This window comes from Rhinopithecus bieti, unplaced genomic scaffold, assembly GCF_001698545.2.
Source record: "Rhinopithecus bieti isolate Rb0 unplaced genomic scaffold, ASM169854v2 scaffold_41905, whole genome shotgun sequence".
Classification (NCBI taxonomy): domain Eukaryota; kingdom Metazoa; phylum Chordata; class Mammalia; order Primates; family Cercopithecidae; genus Rhinopithecus; species Rhinopithecus bieti.
Window position 1 is genome coordinate 1,203,691 of NW_016817730.1, and position 14,616 is coordinate 1,218,306.

Consider the following 14,616-nt stretch of genomic DNA (forward strand, 5'->3'; position numbering starts at 1 on the left):
TGTGGTGGCGCATGCTTGTAATCCCTGCAACTTTGGAGGCTGAGGCACAAGAATCACTTGAACCTGGAAGTCGGAGGATACACTGAGCCAAGACTGAGCCACTGCACTCCAGCCTGAGTGACAGAGCGAGACCCTGTCTCAAAAATAAATAAATAAAATTTTAAAAATATAAAAATTAGCCAGGCATGGTAGTGCACACCTGTAATCCTAGCAACTTGGGAGGCTGAGGCACAAGAATCACTTGAACCCAGTAGGCACAGGTTGAGGTGAGCCGAGATTACACCCCTGCACTCCAGCCTGGGTGACAGAGCCAGACTCTGTCTCAAAACAATAACATAACATAACGTAACGTAACGTAACGTAACGTAACGTAACGTAACGTAACATAACATAACGTAACATAACATAACATTTTGGCAGCCTCTTCATTTTTCTATCTCTACTAAAGTCATGTATTAGATATTCCATAAGTATACAAACAAATGAATAGATGGCTATTCAAAACAATCTCTATGCTTCCTCATCTCATTAACTTTACTGCAACTTAATGGTGTAGGTTTTTTACCACCTAAATACATTTTTATCTTTTCACCAGTAATCATACACCTTCCGAGAGTCTCAGAGGAAAATTCAATCTCCTTTAGTCACTCTTCCCAAAATGTGCTGCTCTATCTCTAGTTCCCATATCTTTCCTGCCTCCCAAAGCACTATATATTCATAATAGTTGCCTTTCTTCTCTCATTTGCATTTACACATGAACAGGTAATCTCTCCTTCAATGCAGAAAAAAAACACTGTTTTGATCATACCTCCCATTCCACCTGCTGCTCCATCTCTTCCCTTTCTTGAACAGATAAAAGTTCTCAAATGAGTGCTCTATCCCAGCTACTCCCATCTCCTCACCTGCCTAGCTTTAACTCCCTCCACTCTGCTGAAACTGTTCTCCAAAGCATTTTTGGTCCCTTTGTCTCTGACCACTCTGGGAAATAACACTGATCTCATCTTCTTTCCCGAAACCTTTCCTTCCACCGAATTTTAATATTTTAATACACATTTATCTGCCTATTTCAGCATTTCCTTAGCTGCTTCTCCTACCTATCCATGTAGGCATACCCCCAGGATGCAGTCCATAGCCTTCTGGCTTTCTCTGGCAATACTTGACTCAATGCCTTGATTCTGGTTTTCAACTTTAAATTTCCTTCCTAAGATGACTGAACTCTTTAGCTATAGTTCGTAACCTTCACTCTAGCAATAAGATGTTATCATCTATTAGTAATGATGTAATATGTGGGAATAACTGATCAGTAGTACTAATTATTCTAACCAGTGAGCTAGAATATATATCTGTGTTGCTGTTAACAGATAAGGAAAGATAATGGAAATGTGAATGAGAAGTATGTGCACTTGTGTGTATCGGGGAAGGGAACAAGGAAGAAAGTGTGTGAGCCAAGCTGAGAGAGAAGGGAGTGCCAAATTCAAAAGAATTTCAATGGAAAAGCTCAAAAGGTGAACTCATCTGTGCCAAAGTCAGACTTTGTGAGGATGGCTAGCGCTCAGCTAAGATATACTGGAATAAAAACATTTTCAGCTGAGTGCAGGCCTGCAATCCCAGCTACTCAGGAGGCTGAGGCAGGAAGATTGCTTGAGCCCAGGAGTTCAAGATATACCGTGTCATGATCGTGCCTGTGAATAGCCACTGGGCTCCAGCCTGGACAACACAGCAAGATCACGTATCTTTAGAAAAAAACTTTTTTAAAAACAATTATTACAACTAGGAGATACCTATCAAGAATATAAATGAATCCAACTTTAACTCAGCTATTCCACTGCCAGGAATTTATTCCTCAGCAACACTAGATCCTTGCAAAAATGAAACTTTCAAACACCAAAGATATCTAGACAAGATTCTAAAAGCTTCCAGAGATTAAGAAATAATAAAATTAAATGTCATATATATATTTTTAAAAGGAAATAGGATAGCATAAAACTTCTCAAGGGTAATAAGAGATGCTACAGAACTGTGGAATGACACCTTCAAAATAATTACTGAAAATTATTTTTACTTTGAATTCTATATCCACTCAACTTTCACTGTCAAAATTAACAGGAGTAAGAAAATTCATCTTTGAGAGTAGTTAGGAAGTTAATAACGTCTAAAATGAAAAAAAAAAACAAGAAATAGCAATATAAACATATTTGGAAATGTAGAGGTACATGTTTGTAAAACTAAAAAAAGACAAAAGATGTTTCTGATGCATAGAACTCAGAGGTGATGAAGGATGAATCAAAGAATGTTTTCATTAATAGTCTGTCCTATTGACTGTCAACTATATACATGTATAACTTTATTTAAAAACATTTTAAATGTAAAGGCACATTATATCAATATCACTCTAGGACTGCTTGTTACAGCAAAGGACCACAAACAACCTAAATTTTTCCAATAAGGAAATGGTTAAATGACTCATGCAACAACTACATGGTGTTTAGTGCCCGCTTATCTGAGGCAGTACAACGCTTATATGAACACAGAACTTACTGGAGGATACACAAGAAATTGATAATTATGAGTTACTGAAGAAGATTCACACTTATCTGTTGTTCATTTAACAAATACTGAATGGCCATATACTGTGTTATTTTAATTCTTTTCACACACTGTTTACCATTTTAAAAAATTCACTATTAAAAAGTTCTTCACAAACTGTAACACCTAAGCCATGCAACCTTTTCTGTCATTGCTCCTCAACAAAAACTCTGCTGTGGTCAGGCCAGTGTCTCTTACAACTCTAATTAGCCTGTGTCCCACTCCAACCCCATGATTTCACTCAGGTCATGCTCCCCAGCCTTGAATATAGTCCCTTCTCCCCAGCAACTACTCAAGCCAAGACATTACCCAAACACGGTTCAGGATGATATAATAAACGTGACACTAAACCAGTTAGCACAGGAATTCTTGGATTTTAGTCTCTAGCCATCACTTCTGCAAAATTCATGCCATGTAACATTTGAAGAACAAAGTTGACTATGTTCCTCTCTTTTGTAAAGGACTTATAATCTGGCCAATTAATCATATAAACCAAATTAATATGACTTAAAAGATGTACAAAATGCTCTAAAGTTACAAAGAAGAGAGACAGCATCTAGTTGGGGCTCTGGGATTCAATGTTGAAAACCAAATATTTGGCGGGGTGGGGTTGTTTTGTTTTTTTGAGACAAGATCTTGCTCTGTCGCCCAAGCTGGAGTACAGTGGCACGATCACAGCTCACTAAGCTTTCAACTCCTGAGCTGAAGAAATCCTCCCATCTCAGCCTCCCAAGTAGCTGAGACTACAGGTGCAGACCACCACAACTGACTAATTTTTTGTAGAGGTGGGGTTTCATCATGTTGCCCAGGCTTGAAAACAAAATATTTTGTACAGATGATCCCTGACTTACAATGGTTCGACTCACAATTTTTCAGCTTTATTATCCTGCAAACGTAATACACAAACAATAGAAACCACACTTTGAATTTTTATCTTTTCCCAGACTAGCAATATGCAGTACAATGCTGGGCCACAGCAGGAAGTCGTTCTGTTTTTCACTTTCAGTATGGTATTCAACAAATTACATGAGCTATTAAACACTCTATTATAAAATAGGCTTTGTGTTAGATGATTTAATCCAGCTGGGCTAATGTTAGTGTTCTAGGCACGTTTAAGGCAGACTGGGCTATGCTATGATGTTTGGCAGGTTAGGTATATTAAATATATCTTTGACATACAATATTTTTAACTTACAATGGGTTGATCCAGACATAACCCCATCTCAAGTTCAGGAGCAGCTATATTTTAACTTACTGATTTTCTATTTTTCTTTTCTTGAAATAGACTCCAGCCCTACAGACAAGAGATCTTACTTTCATTTTTTCTGAGCTCCCCAACCCACCATTACCTAACTAGCATGGTGCTAGATTAACTGCAGGATTTCAATAAGTTCTTAGAGAATGAACCAAATGGAAGCCTATATACAAAAATGGCATTTGTATTAACAATTCCATTTTATCCTTTCCCTATTTTCTGTTTGATATACATATATATTAGATAGAAAAAGTCCACACAAATAAGAAAAGACATTTGCATGGTAACAGGATTTCTGTACCTTGAAAATTCAGCTACTCTACTTTTTTCCCCATCTATAGTCACACTTCTGTAACTTTACATGTAGTTGATTTAGAAAGATCAGTGCTGTCAGAGGATAACTTAGGGAAGAATTAAATCGTGAGAACATTTTTTTTTAAAGAAGTTCTTACTGATATAAAATTTTCTTTGAAAAGAAAAAAAGAAAAGTAAATTAATCTGAGATTATAATACTGAGGCAGATCTATTTCTTCATAGAATGGCTCCCCTATGTTTCCATGAGATATCAACTGCTATTTAATATTAGGCAAGACAGCTCCCACAATGCTCTTACATTTGAAAGAATCCTCAAGGTAATTTTCACGTGTGGACCACCATGTTGAACATCTGAATGTACAGGCTCACCAAGCCAATTAAACAACGTTTCTTGTGTTTATCTTTAGAAGAATGAAGTGTTTAACAAGTAAAGTATATGGATAATGACATGGAACCTATAGGGGATTCTTAGCAATTCATGTAAATTAACTAGGTCCTTCTGGAAACCACTTGCAAAGGCCCTTCAAATGTGATCCTACCTTAACCTAAGTTCTTTCATACATTAATTAACATACACTAAGAAACCATGTGTCTGGCATTGTGGCTACAAACGTGAACCTAGCTTTCCTAAATATATAATTGAAGGAGACAGACATCATTCAAAATATTCCATAAATAAATCTCACAAATAAATTCTAATTTGGAAGATATGATACGAGCTGAACACCAATGACTTGTGCCTTTTCTGTATGTATGTATACTTCATCCAGTGGACACAAATAACTATGAAATCTGCAAACTGAAGAGAACTTTCAAATCAACGAGTTCATTTTCCTCATTTTATAGATGAGGAACCAGAGTCCAGGAAAGCTACACAAATTGCTCTCTTTAGGAAGTTAACCATGTAAACCAACTGAGTATTTTGTTGTTAGGCTATTAATCACTGATTTGACCCTGTCTTAACTCTCTGCTCACCTGACCCAGTCCCCCTTTATCCTACAATTCTTTATAGCTAGTTATTTGCTAATAACATCCACCATCCCTGCTCCCCGCAACCTGGCTCCATTTTAAAAATCTATTCATATCTCAGCTGGGCGTGGTGGCTCATGCCTGTAATCCTAGCACTGTGGGAGGCCAGGGAGGGCGGATCACAAGGTCAGGAGTTCGAGACCAGCCTGACCAACATGGTAAAACCCCGTGCCTACTAAAAATACAAAAATTAGCCAGGTGTGGTGGCGCTCACCTGTAATTCCAGCTTCTCAGGAGGCTGAGGCAGGAGAATCACTTGACCCCAGGAGGTGGAGGTTGCAGTGAGTCGAGATCACGCCACTGCACTCCAGCCTGGGTGACAGAGGGAAACTCTGTCTCAGAAAAAAGAAAATCTATTCATATCTCAATTTAAAAGCCCATGAAGCTTCCTTCCACTGGTCCCACCCAAGTACTCTTCTCAGCACCATGTCGATCTGCACAATTTTCCCTAAACTTGTATATATTTTATAATTAAGCATACACTCAGGTAGAAAATGCATCACCTTACCACCCCTTATGCAGTGTCTCAGAGATTTCCTGTTATTCTAATGAATAACCAGTGCCACGGAGAAATCATTCCATTTGGGGATCACTGTGCTGTGAGAATGCCTCTGAACATTCGAAACTCATGATGAAAGGCAAAAGCTGAACCTGGAGTCAGAAAACCTATCCTTTATTTTACAAATATTCATACAGCATTTAGTAATAACAGACACTGCTCAAGGCATCTTATGAATATCAACTCATTTTTTGCAGATGAAGAAAAGGAAGTATAAAAAGATAAAATAACCTGAATAACGGAGCCAGGATTTGAACCCAGGGAATATGACTCCAGATCCACGCTCTTAACATCTATATCATGCTGCCTTAAAGTATGAGAGAATACAAAATTAAGCTTGATCACCTCTTAAACACGAATTCAGTATATATATATACATTTATCACAAAGGTTAAAAGATTCTAACTTTTCATTAAAAGTTGATTAAAATGGCCCAAGTTACGATTGTCATAGACGTCTAATCCCACTCTCACCCTCAAAAATATGCCAAGAGGTACCTATTAATTCACAAGACAGTGTTATATGACACCTGGGGCTTCTACACTGTAGCTCCTATTATCATTTCCTGCTTCCTTTAGGAACACATTATTATTGTGCTTTCTGCCAGCCTCTCAAATAATATGGTCTTCCTGTCTCATTTTTCCAAATCCTTAAACAGCTTCTATCTGGTTGTGAGGCTTGGTCCTAATACAAATGTCACATCTGGCCTCTTGAACACTTTCATCAGCTTCACCTTGAAGCCATATTCATGTTAAAGGTCAAGAAAGGATGCCCGGTTATGTACAAATCCACCCTCACCAGCAAGTAATGCCGGCTGCAAAACAGATTCATGTGCAATACAAGACAGATGACAGCTGCAAGCTGAATGTGAGGGTAATCAGGGTAATCACTAGCCCACTGGGTAGAACTCTGAAACTCTGAAAAAGGACATACTGACACAATTTCAAATAATATGACACTGCTTTGAATGGAGGGTAGCAAATGTAAGAAGCAGACCATTCTCAGTTGCTCCTTGCCGGCACTGTCAGGTGGCTACCAGGGCAAAGGCAGAGGTAGGAAGAATGTTTTTCCTCCTTGAGTAAGGTGCAGCTGGCCATTTTTTTTCACTATAGATAGTGCCAAAGTTGCAGAGACATCTAGAGAGGAAAGCAAAATCATTTCTAAATATTAAACCCCATGTAAAGGCCAGGCATGGTGGCTCAAGCCTATAATCCCAACACTTATGGGAGGCGGAAGTAGGCAGATCACTTGAGGTCAGGGGTTTGAGACCAGCCTGGCCAATGTGGTGAAATCCTGTCTCCAGTAAAAACACAAAAATTAGCTGGGCATGGTGGCATGCACCTGTAGTCCCAACTACTCAGGAGGCTGAGGCAAGAGAATTGCTTGAACCCAGGGGACGGAGGTTGCAGTGAGCTGAAATAATGCCACTGCACTCTGGCCTGGGTGACAGAGTGAAACTTTGTCTAAAAAAAAAAAGGCAGCTCATGTGATATAAAATTGTACACCAAAAAGGATTTTTAAACTTAAGACATTAAGTTTATTAAGACTTTATTGACAGTTTAGCAACTATTACCTGTGGGCCAAACCAAGCCAACAGCCTGTTTTTGTACACCCCTTAAGGAAAGAATGGTTTTTACATTTTAAAGGGAAGTAAAATAAATAAGAACAAAACTATTTGTGGGCAGCAAGGCCTAAAATATTAATTATCTGACCCTTTACTGAAAAAATTTGCAGATCCCTATGAAACATGCATTCGAAGAGTTAAGATTTAATTCATCCATAGAGGTTTGGATATAAATTAAAAAAAAAAAAATCAATGGCATTCAATAGCATTCTCCAGACAAATGGGTGAGCCATGCTATAAGTCTGGGCCTAGTTACTGATGTCTACTTACACTCCTTTGACTCTTACTGTTCACTCACTTCAGTTAGAAACTGGAAAAATATTTGGTAGGGGATTAAAAAGTGAAACTGGTTTTGTTATTTTTCAGGACAACATATATTCATATATATTATCTATTTTTTCTCTCCCAAATAATGTAGCTAGCAAACATCACATTCTTTTAGATGAAGACATCCATTATTTATCATTTGTTCTATGACAACCACCAAACTCAACACTTCACACACATGTAAAATGTCATTTAGTTTCTTCCATATAAGCTCCCTTATATGGGCTGGAATTTATTGTTTGTTTTGTTCACTATCAAATCCCCAATACCCACAATAGGGTCTGGCACTTTATGGGTGCTCAATAAATTTACGATTATTAATGAACCCTCACAAGAAAAGAAGCTAATCATTAGTATTACTCACACGCAGAAAAGAAAATGAGGCTCAGAGAGATGAATAACTTGGCCTATTCAATAGTGTCAAAGCTAGAACCTGAACTCAGGCATTCTGACTTTAAAGTCTAAGTGAAGCCCTATGCTTCCACATAGATATGTGCCAATGGAATGTCTAACTTTCTTTGGACTATTAAGGTGTGATCTACGATGCTTCCGTTATTGCAACTAGCAGTGCCAGTTTTAAATTTCCTATTCTCAGATGACCCATGTGCTACAGGAAAACAAACACACAACTCAATGTCTTCATGTACTCACTCTAGCAAAAGTGTCACTCTTCTAACAAGTGTAATGTCATTTTGTCACAGATACTAAAAGTTTTCGTAAAAGAAAATATAAGCGCAAAACTCTGACAGTTAAGTCTTTCATTTTTACAGAAAAATTTCGGTCAAGCACGGTGGCTCACGCCTGTAATCCCAGCACCTTGGGAGGCCGAGGCGGGCGGATCACGAGGTCAGGAGATGGAGACCATCCTGGCTAACACGGTGACACCCCATCTCGACTAAAAATACAAAAAAACAGCCGGGCGCGGTGGCGGGTGCCTGTAGTCCCAGCTACTGGGGAGGCTGAGGCAGGAGGACGGCATGAATCTGGTAGGCGGAGCTTGCAGTGAGCCAAGATCCTGCCACTGCACTCCAACCTGGGCGACAGAGCGAGACTCTGTCTCAAAAAAAAAAAAAAAAAAAACCCACAAAACTTTATGCAACTAAGTGACTTAAGTTCTGCAAGTTAGAAGTCAAAGGAAGAAAAAAGTCCAAAAAGGATATATGCTTTTGACAGCTACAAATAACAAAAAACCTGCCAATGATCTTCATGCAGAAATACTTAGCTGTACACACAGCAAGGGCTCAATAAAATGTTTTCAGAAGAAATGAAAATGAGACAAAGCCTTTCTTGGGTTTTACAAACCTTCTTGGTTTGTATACTAGAAAGTGCTATACGAAAAAAAGCAAGAAGCAACTCTCATGAAAATGCCTCTGGACAGAATGAAAACCCTGAGAGGACTCCCATAGTGTGACAGCAGGAAGGAAAACAACAAACAGCATCACTAAGAGCTGGAACACCAGACATAGTCTTGTCAGCAAACTAAGGAAATCAGAAATTTCCTGCCATCTTCAATCTACACCGATGGTAGATATCCGATGCTCCATTCCATCCCATCCGAAAAAGCTAGCACGGAGAAAATGTCAAAAAGGCCAGTTTAACTTAGAGTGGCAGCTGCTTCTAATTTAGAGGGTCTCCGGGGCGCCCAGCAGCCCAATGCGCCACAGCTCCCGGAAAGCAGCGGGGTAATACCAGAGCCAGGTAAAAAACGCAGAAGCCTTAGCCCCACCCCAGCCCCAGTTTCAAACTCTGGAGGCGGGGCCAGGATGAACATTTTTTTAGCCACACCTCCAGACGGTTCTTCAGCCCGCTCAAATTCAAAAACTACCGTTTCAGCTGCATTTAGGGCAAGGGGAGGCTGGAAAGTCGCCCAAAAAGAAAGTGAATGAGAGGCATAAGTTGTTAATACCATATACCTGGGCAGGTGCTAACTGCACGCCAACCCGACTGCAGCGCGGGAATGGAAGGAGGAAACGGGAGATTTGAAAAGATGCCCCCGCCCCTAGACACTGGGCGACCCGTGCCCTCGCGACCACCCCCTTGAGGCTCCGTCTTTACCAACGTGAGCAGCGTAGCAGCTTCTCCAGGCGGTCGAGCGCGGCGCGACTATGGGCCCAGGCCCCGCGACCATCCGGCTCCATGGCGGGCGCGGAACGAGGCTCGTTCCCGGAGCGGACCCTCGGCTGCCGGTTCCTCCGCTGCCGATTATCCGGCATCGCCCCGCCTTCGGGTGAAAGGCTCCTCGGGGAGCGAGAGGCAAGGAAGTCTCGGGAAACCGCAGGGAAGTTGCAGGCCAGCAACTCGAACTCGGCCGAGATCTTCCCGCGTCCGGCCCGAGAGGCCGCCAGAGGGGCGGGGCGCGCGGGGCGGGGCGGGGCACGGAGGCCGAAATGCTCCCAAACTAGAGACGCTCGGGGCACAGGGGCGGGGCCACGAGAGCCAGCGGCTGGCCGAGTGGGCGGGGCCTAGGGGTGGGGCTGGAGGCTGAAACTTTGCAAAGTCCCGGCGCGTGGGGCTCAGGGGCGGGGCCGCGAGAGCCGTGGGACCGAGGGGGCGGGGCCGGACGACTGAAACTTGCCAAAGTACCGGCGAGTGGGTCCTAGGGGCGGAGCGGCGAGAACACGCCGCGGGACGGAGGGGGCGGGGCCTGGGGGGGCGGGACAAGATGGGCGAAACCGAAGTCCCTGCGCGCGGGACCCAGGGGCGAGGCCGCCAGCGCACGCCGCTTGACCGAAGGGGCGGGGCCTGAGGGCGGGGCCGCAGTCGCCAGGCTGATGTTGGCGGGAGAGCTGGCGGGGCCTGAAACCGCTCTGGGCTGCCTGGAGGGATGAAGTCCAGGTGGAAAGTCAGTCGCGGTTTCCCGGGGTTATGACTCCAGGGACGCTCATCCGAACTTAATCGTTGGAACAGTGACCAACCCAGAAACTTTTAGTTGAGTGTTATTTATAAAAAGCGCTGTTTTGACTACTGTTGAACTTGGAAGAGCTTTGCCCACGATACTGAAGGTACCACTCTCTTTGTTGCTGACAAGGCAACCTTTTCTTTCCTCTCACCCCAGCTGTGGCGTATATTGTAACTGAGTAAAAATAAGAAAAGTTTGTGTCTAATTCTAACTAGTCACAAATATCAGCTCAAAGACATGTTTGAAAAGATCTGGTTTACTTTTAAAATATGACTGGTATAAAATTTCAAAAAAAGTTGTGTTTTTGTTTTGTTTTGTTAGAAAGTGTGTTCACCTTCCTCCTCTGGATCTTTCACTGATCACCGTGTTTTACAGTAAGACCTACAGAGCAACTCGTCATGCCTCCCTGCCGCCCCCCGAGTTTATTTCCAAGTCCTAGCATTTTTCCCCCTAACTTGTCTCGAATGCACCCATTTTCTCTCCGTCTCTGCTCCACAACATCCTCAGTTGCCTCATCCTCGCCTGGTTTCCTGTCGTAGCTTTCTAGCTGATATCCAAGTGTCTATCCAGGTCCCAGCCAGTTCCAAGACTGCGGTGTGGCCGCCTAAAACATTTCCAAACACAAAACTCATGGTGGCACTTCCCTTCCTTAAAACTCTTTAAAGTTTTTCGCTGCTCTTTGACTAGCCTCTTGTCAAAACCTCCTCTGGCCATCATGGTCCCAACCCCACAGTGCGTTCCCTTAGGTCATTAAAAGCCCCTGCAAATCCTAGTCTCTGATAAAACAGACTTTAAACCATCAAAGATCAAAAAAAAAAAAAAAAAAAAAAAAAAAAAAAAAAAAAGCCCCTGCACCTTGCTGCCTATGGCTTTTTGCACAAAGATTCACTATGGAACCTGGAATTGTCGTCCTCCCCATTCCTCATCCTTCAGAATACAGTTCAAATATCACTCCTTAAAGCTTTCCCTAGTTCCTAGACTAGATTCTCTCAGGTGCGTCATATCACCTGTGTATGTAGATACAATACACACACACGATTGTGTGCGTGTCCCCTTCTAGTTCAAAACCTCCAAAAGGCCAGAGACTGGCTGCATGTGACTCATTTCCCAATATAGCTTCATGTGGCACATGCAGTGCTTGGCTCCAAGCAGGTGCTCAGTGTTTGTTGAATAATTGGACTACCTCTACCCAAGCCAGACTCCGGCTTTAAGTGCTTTCGGGACCCTATGAAATGGGCATTAGTATCTGTTGTGTCACCCCCAAATTCATATGTCAAAAGCTGTAATCCCAGCGTGATGGTATTTGGAGGGGGCCTTTGGGAAGTAATTAGATTTAGATGGGGTTATGAGGGCAGAGCCCCATGATGGAATTAATGACCTTGTAAGAAGAGAGAGTTCTCTCTCTCCCCCACGTGAGGACACAGCAAGAATGCAAAAGAAGAGGGCCCTCGCCAAAACCCAGTCATACTGGCACCCTAATCTCAGACTTCTAGCCTCCAGAAATACCACAAATTTCTGTTGCTTAAGCCATCTAGATTATAGTATTTTGTTGTAACAACTAAGTGCTTGCTAATAAGAGGAGGCAGGTGTGGCTCAGAGATCTTAATTTACTTGCCCAAGGGGCTCAGCACATGCCTGTAGTCCTAGCTACTTGGGACGCTGAGGCAGGAGAATCACTTCAGCCCTGGAGTTCAAGGCCAGCCTAGGCAACATAGCAAGACCCCCATCTTTAGAGAAAAATAAGATTTGTAAAAGAAAAGCATACTTGCCCAGGATGGAGGCACAGATAAGAACAGCGGCAGAATATTAACCCAGATCTTTTTGATTAGTAATGGACCCAGTAAATTATGTTTTTGGTCTTTTGGGGGGGGTTTGAGACAAAGTCTCACTCTATTGCCCAGGCTGGAGTACAGTGGTACGATCTCAGCTCACTGCAGCTTCGAACTCCCGGGCTCAAGTGTCCCTCCCACCTCAGCCTCCCGAGTAGCTGGAAACTGTACAGGCACACCCCACCATGCCTACCTAATTTTTTAAAATTATTTGTAGAGACAGGGTCTCTCTATGTTGGCCAGGCTGCTCTAGAACTCCTGGCCTCAAGCAATTCTTCCGCCTCAGCCTCCCAAAATGCTGGGATTACAGGTGTGAGCCACTGTGCCTTGTAGCTCCACTGAATTATGAAAACTCAAGGAGTTTAAATAACTTGGCCAAAATCACACACTTGGTTAGAGTAAGCACAGCTAAATAAGGCTTTATTAAGTCTTTTAACTAAAACAATGATAGCACACAAACGAACCAATATTTAAAAAAAAAAAAAAAAAAACTCAGAGGCACCTAAGAAGTTAGTCCCTATTAGTCCTGTTAAGCCATTGCTTACTCTTTGTTGAGCGTGGGAGAAATCCAATTCTAGAAAATTTAAAATGGGTCGAGTGCGGTGGCTCACACCTATAATCCCAGCACTTTGGGAGGCCAAGGCAAGTGGATCACTTGAGGTCAGGAGTTCAAGGCCAGCCTGGCTAACATAGTGAAACCCTGTCTCTACTAAAAATATAAAAATTAGCCAGGTGTGGTGGCATGTGCCTATAATCCCAGTTAACTTGGGAGACTGAGGCAGAAAAATAGCTTGAACCCAGGAGGTGAAGGTTGCAGTGAGGCGAGATGGTGTCACTGCACTCCAGTCTGGGCAATAGAGCAAGACTGTCTCAAAGAAAAAGAAAGAAAGAAAGAAAAAGAAACAAAGCAAGAAAGAGAACTGAAAATGTTAAAACCTGGAGCGATACTGTGGTGTTAATGGAGTAAACTGAGGATTTCAGAGGACAGATTGTTCTACTTCTAAGCCCACTTTCACTAAATAATTGAGTGATTTAAACCAAGCCTTAAGCTGTCTGAGCATTAGTTTCCTTGTCTGCAAAATGGGGATAATATTTATTAGGTAGATTTGGAGTACTATTAAATAAGATGTAAGAGGACTATTAAATAAAATGTAAAGTCAGATACACCATAAGTACTCAATAAATGGTAACTGATTGAGGATGATTATTTATAATCAGTACTGTTAATGTTTCATCTACTAAAGAATAACACTGAACATTATAATCAACTTTTTTTTTATTAAAGGCACAGTTTTTTTTTTTTTTTTTTTGGGGGGACAGTCTTTTTCTTTCCCCAGGCAGGAGTGCAGTGGCACAATCTCAGCTCAGTGCAACCTCTGCCTCCTGGGTTCAAGGGGTTCAAGCAATTCTAACGCCTCACCCTCCCGAGTAGCTGGGGCTACAGGCGTGCGCCACTACACTTAGGGCATAATTTAACTGTGATGAGAGTAAACGAAAATTTCACATTTTGGTAAAATGCTTTGGGACCAGACATTTATAATTGGCATATTCATACCATGCTATTAAATTAATTATGATGCAGATACAATGAGTTCTTTCTACTGTCAGTTTCCTTTCTTCCTTTCTTCTGTCATTGTCCTATTCCCTCTCCCCAAGGGTCATGACATTCGTGGCAGCTGTTTAATAGTGGCCATAATGAAACTCATAAAGAGAATAAGCAGGTTTACTCTCCCATGTGCAACTTCCCCTTCCATTTTCTTCCTTCTAGCCTTGCTCTTCTACAGCTTAGCTTGCTGGTGCTTTGCCTTTAGTGGAGATGAGATGTTTGTTTTGAACCAACTCTTCCTCTTAACCCTGGATCCTGAGTTTCAAGGGCAAATTCCTTTTCCCATGGGGTACACCAACAATGTGTAAAATCCTGGAATTCTTGTCCCAGAGAAAAAGTTCTGCAGGGAACTCCAGTCATCAGCAGGGTCTCAGTAAAGCCATGGTTTAGGACATGAACAATGACCTCTTGTCACTTTAAAAAGTACTAAATGGTATCTTTTCTTTTTCAGAGTTTTCCCTGCAAGGACTTCCTGGGTACATAAAAGTTTAGTCTTGTTGCTCCGTTTCACTCCTAGTCTGTTCTCTTCCTAGTAAGCAGTATTCCCAAGTATCCTAGACTCAAAATCATCCATCCCTCCCCCAGTG

General features: G+C 42.1%; 1 protein-coding gene across 2 annotated transcripts in view; it reads right to left on the reverse strand.

Annotated features, from left to right (window-relative positions):
* BARD1 (BRCA1 associated RING domain 1) overlaps nt 1-10,040 on the reverse strand; it is an 89,904-nt gene extending 79,864 nt beyond the window's left edge. The window contains exon 1 of one of the 2 annotated variants that reach the window (XM_017856104.1): nt 9,751-10,040. In XM_017856104.1, the coding sequence (XP_017711593.1) occupies nt 9,751-9,908 (158 nt within the window). In that variant the 5' untranslated portion in view covers nt 9,909-10,040. The remainder of the gene's footprint in view (nt 1-9,750) is intronic. The other variant, XM_017856105.1, reaches the window with a different exon arrangement.
* Between the last annotated feature and the right edge of the window lie 4,576 nt (nt 10,041-14,616).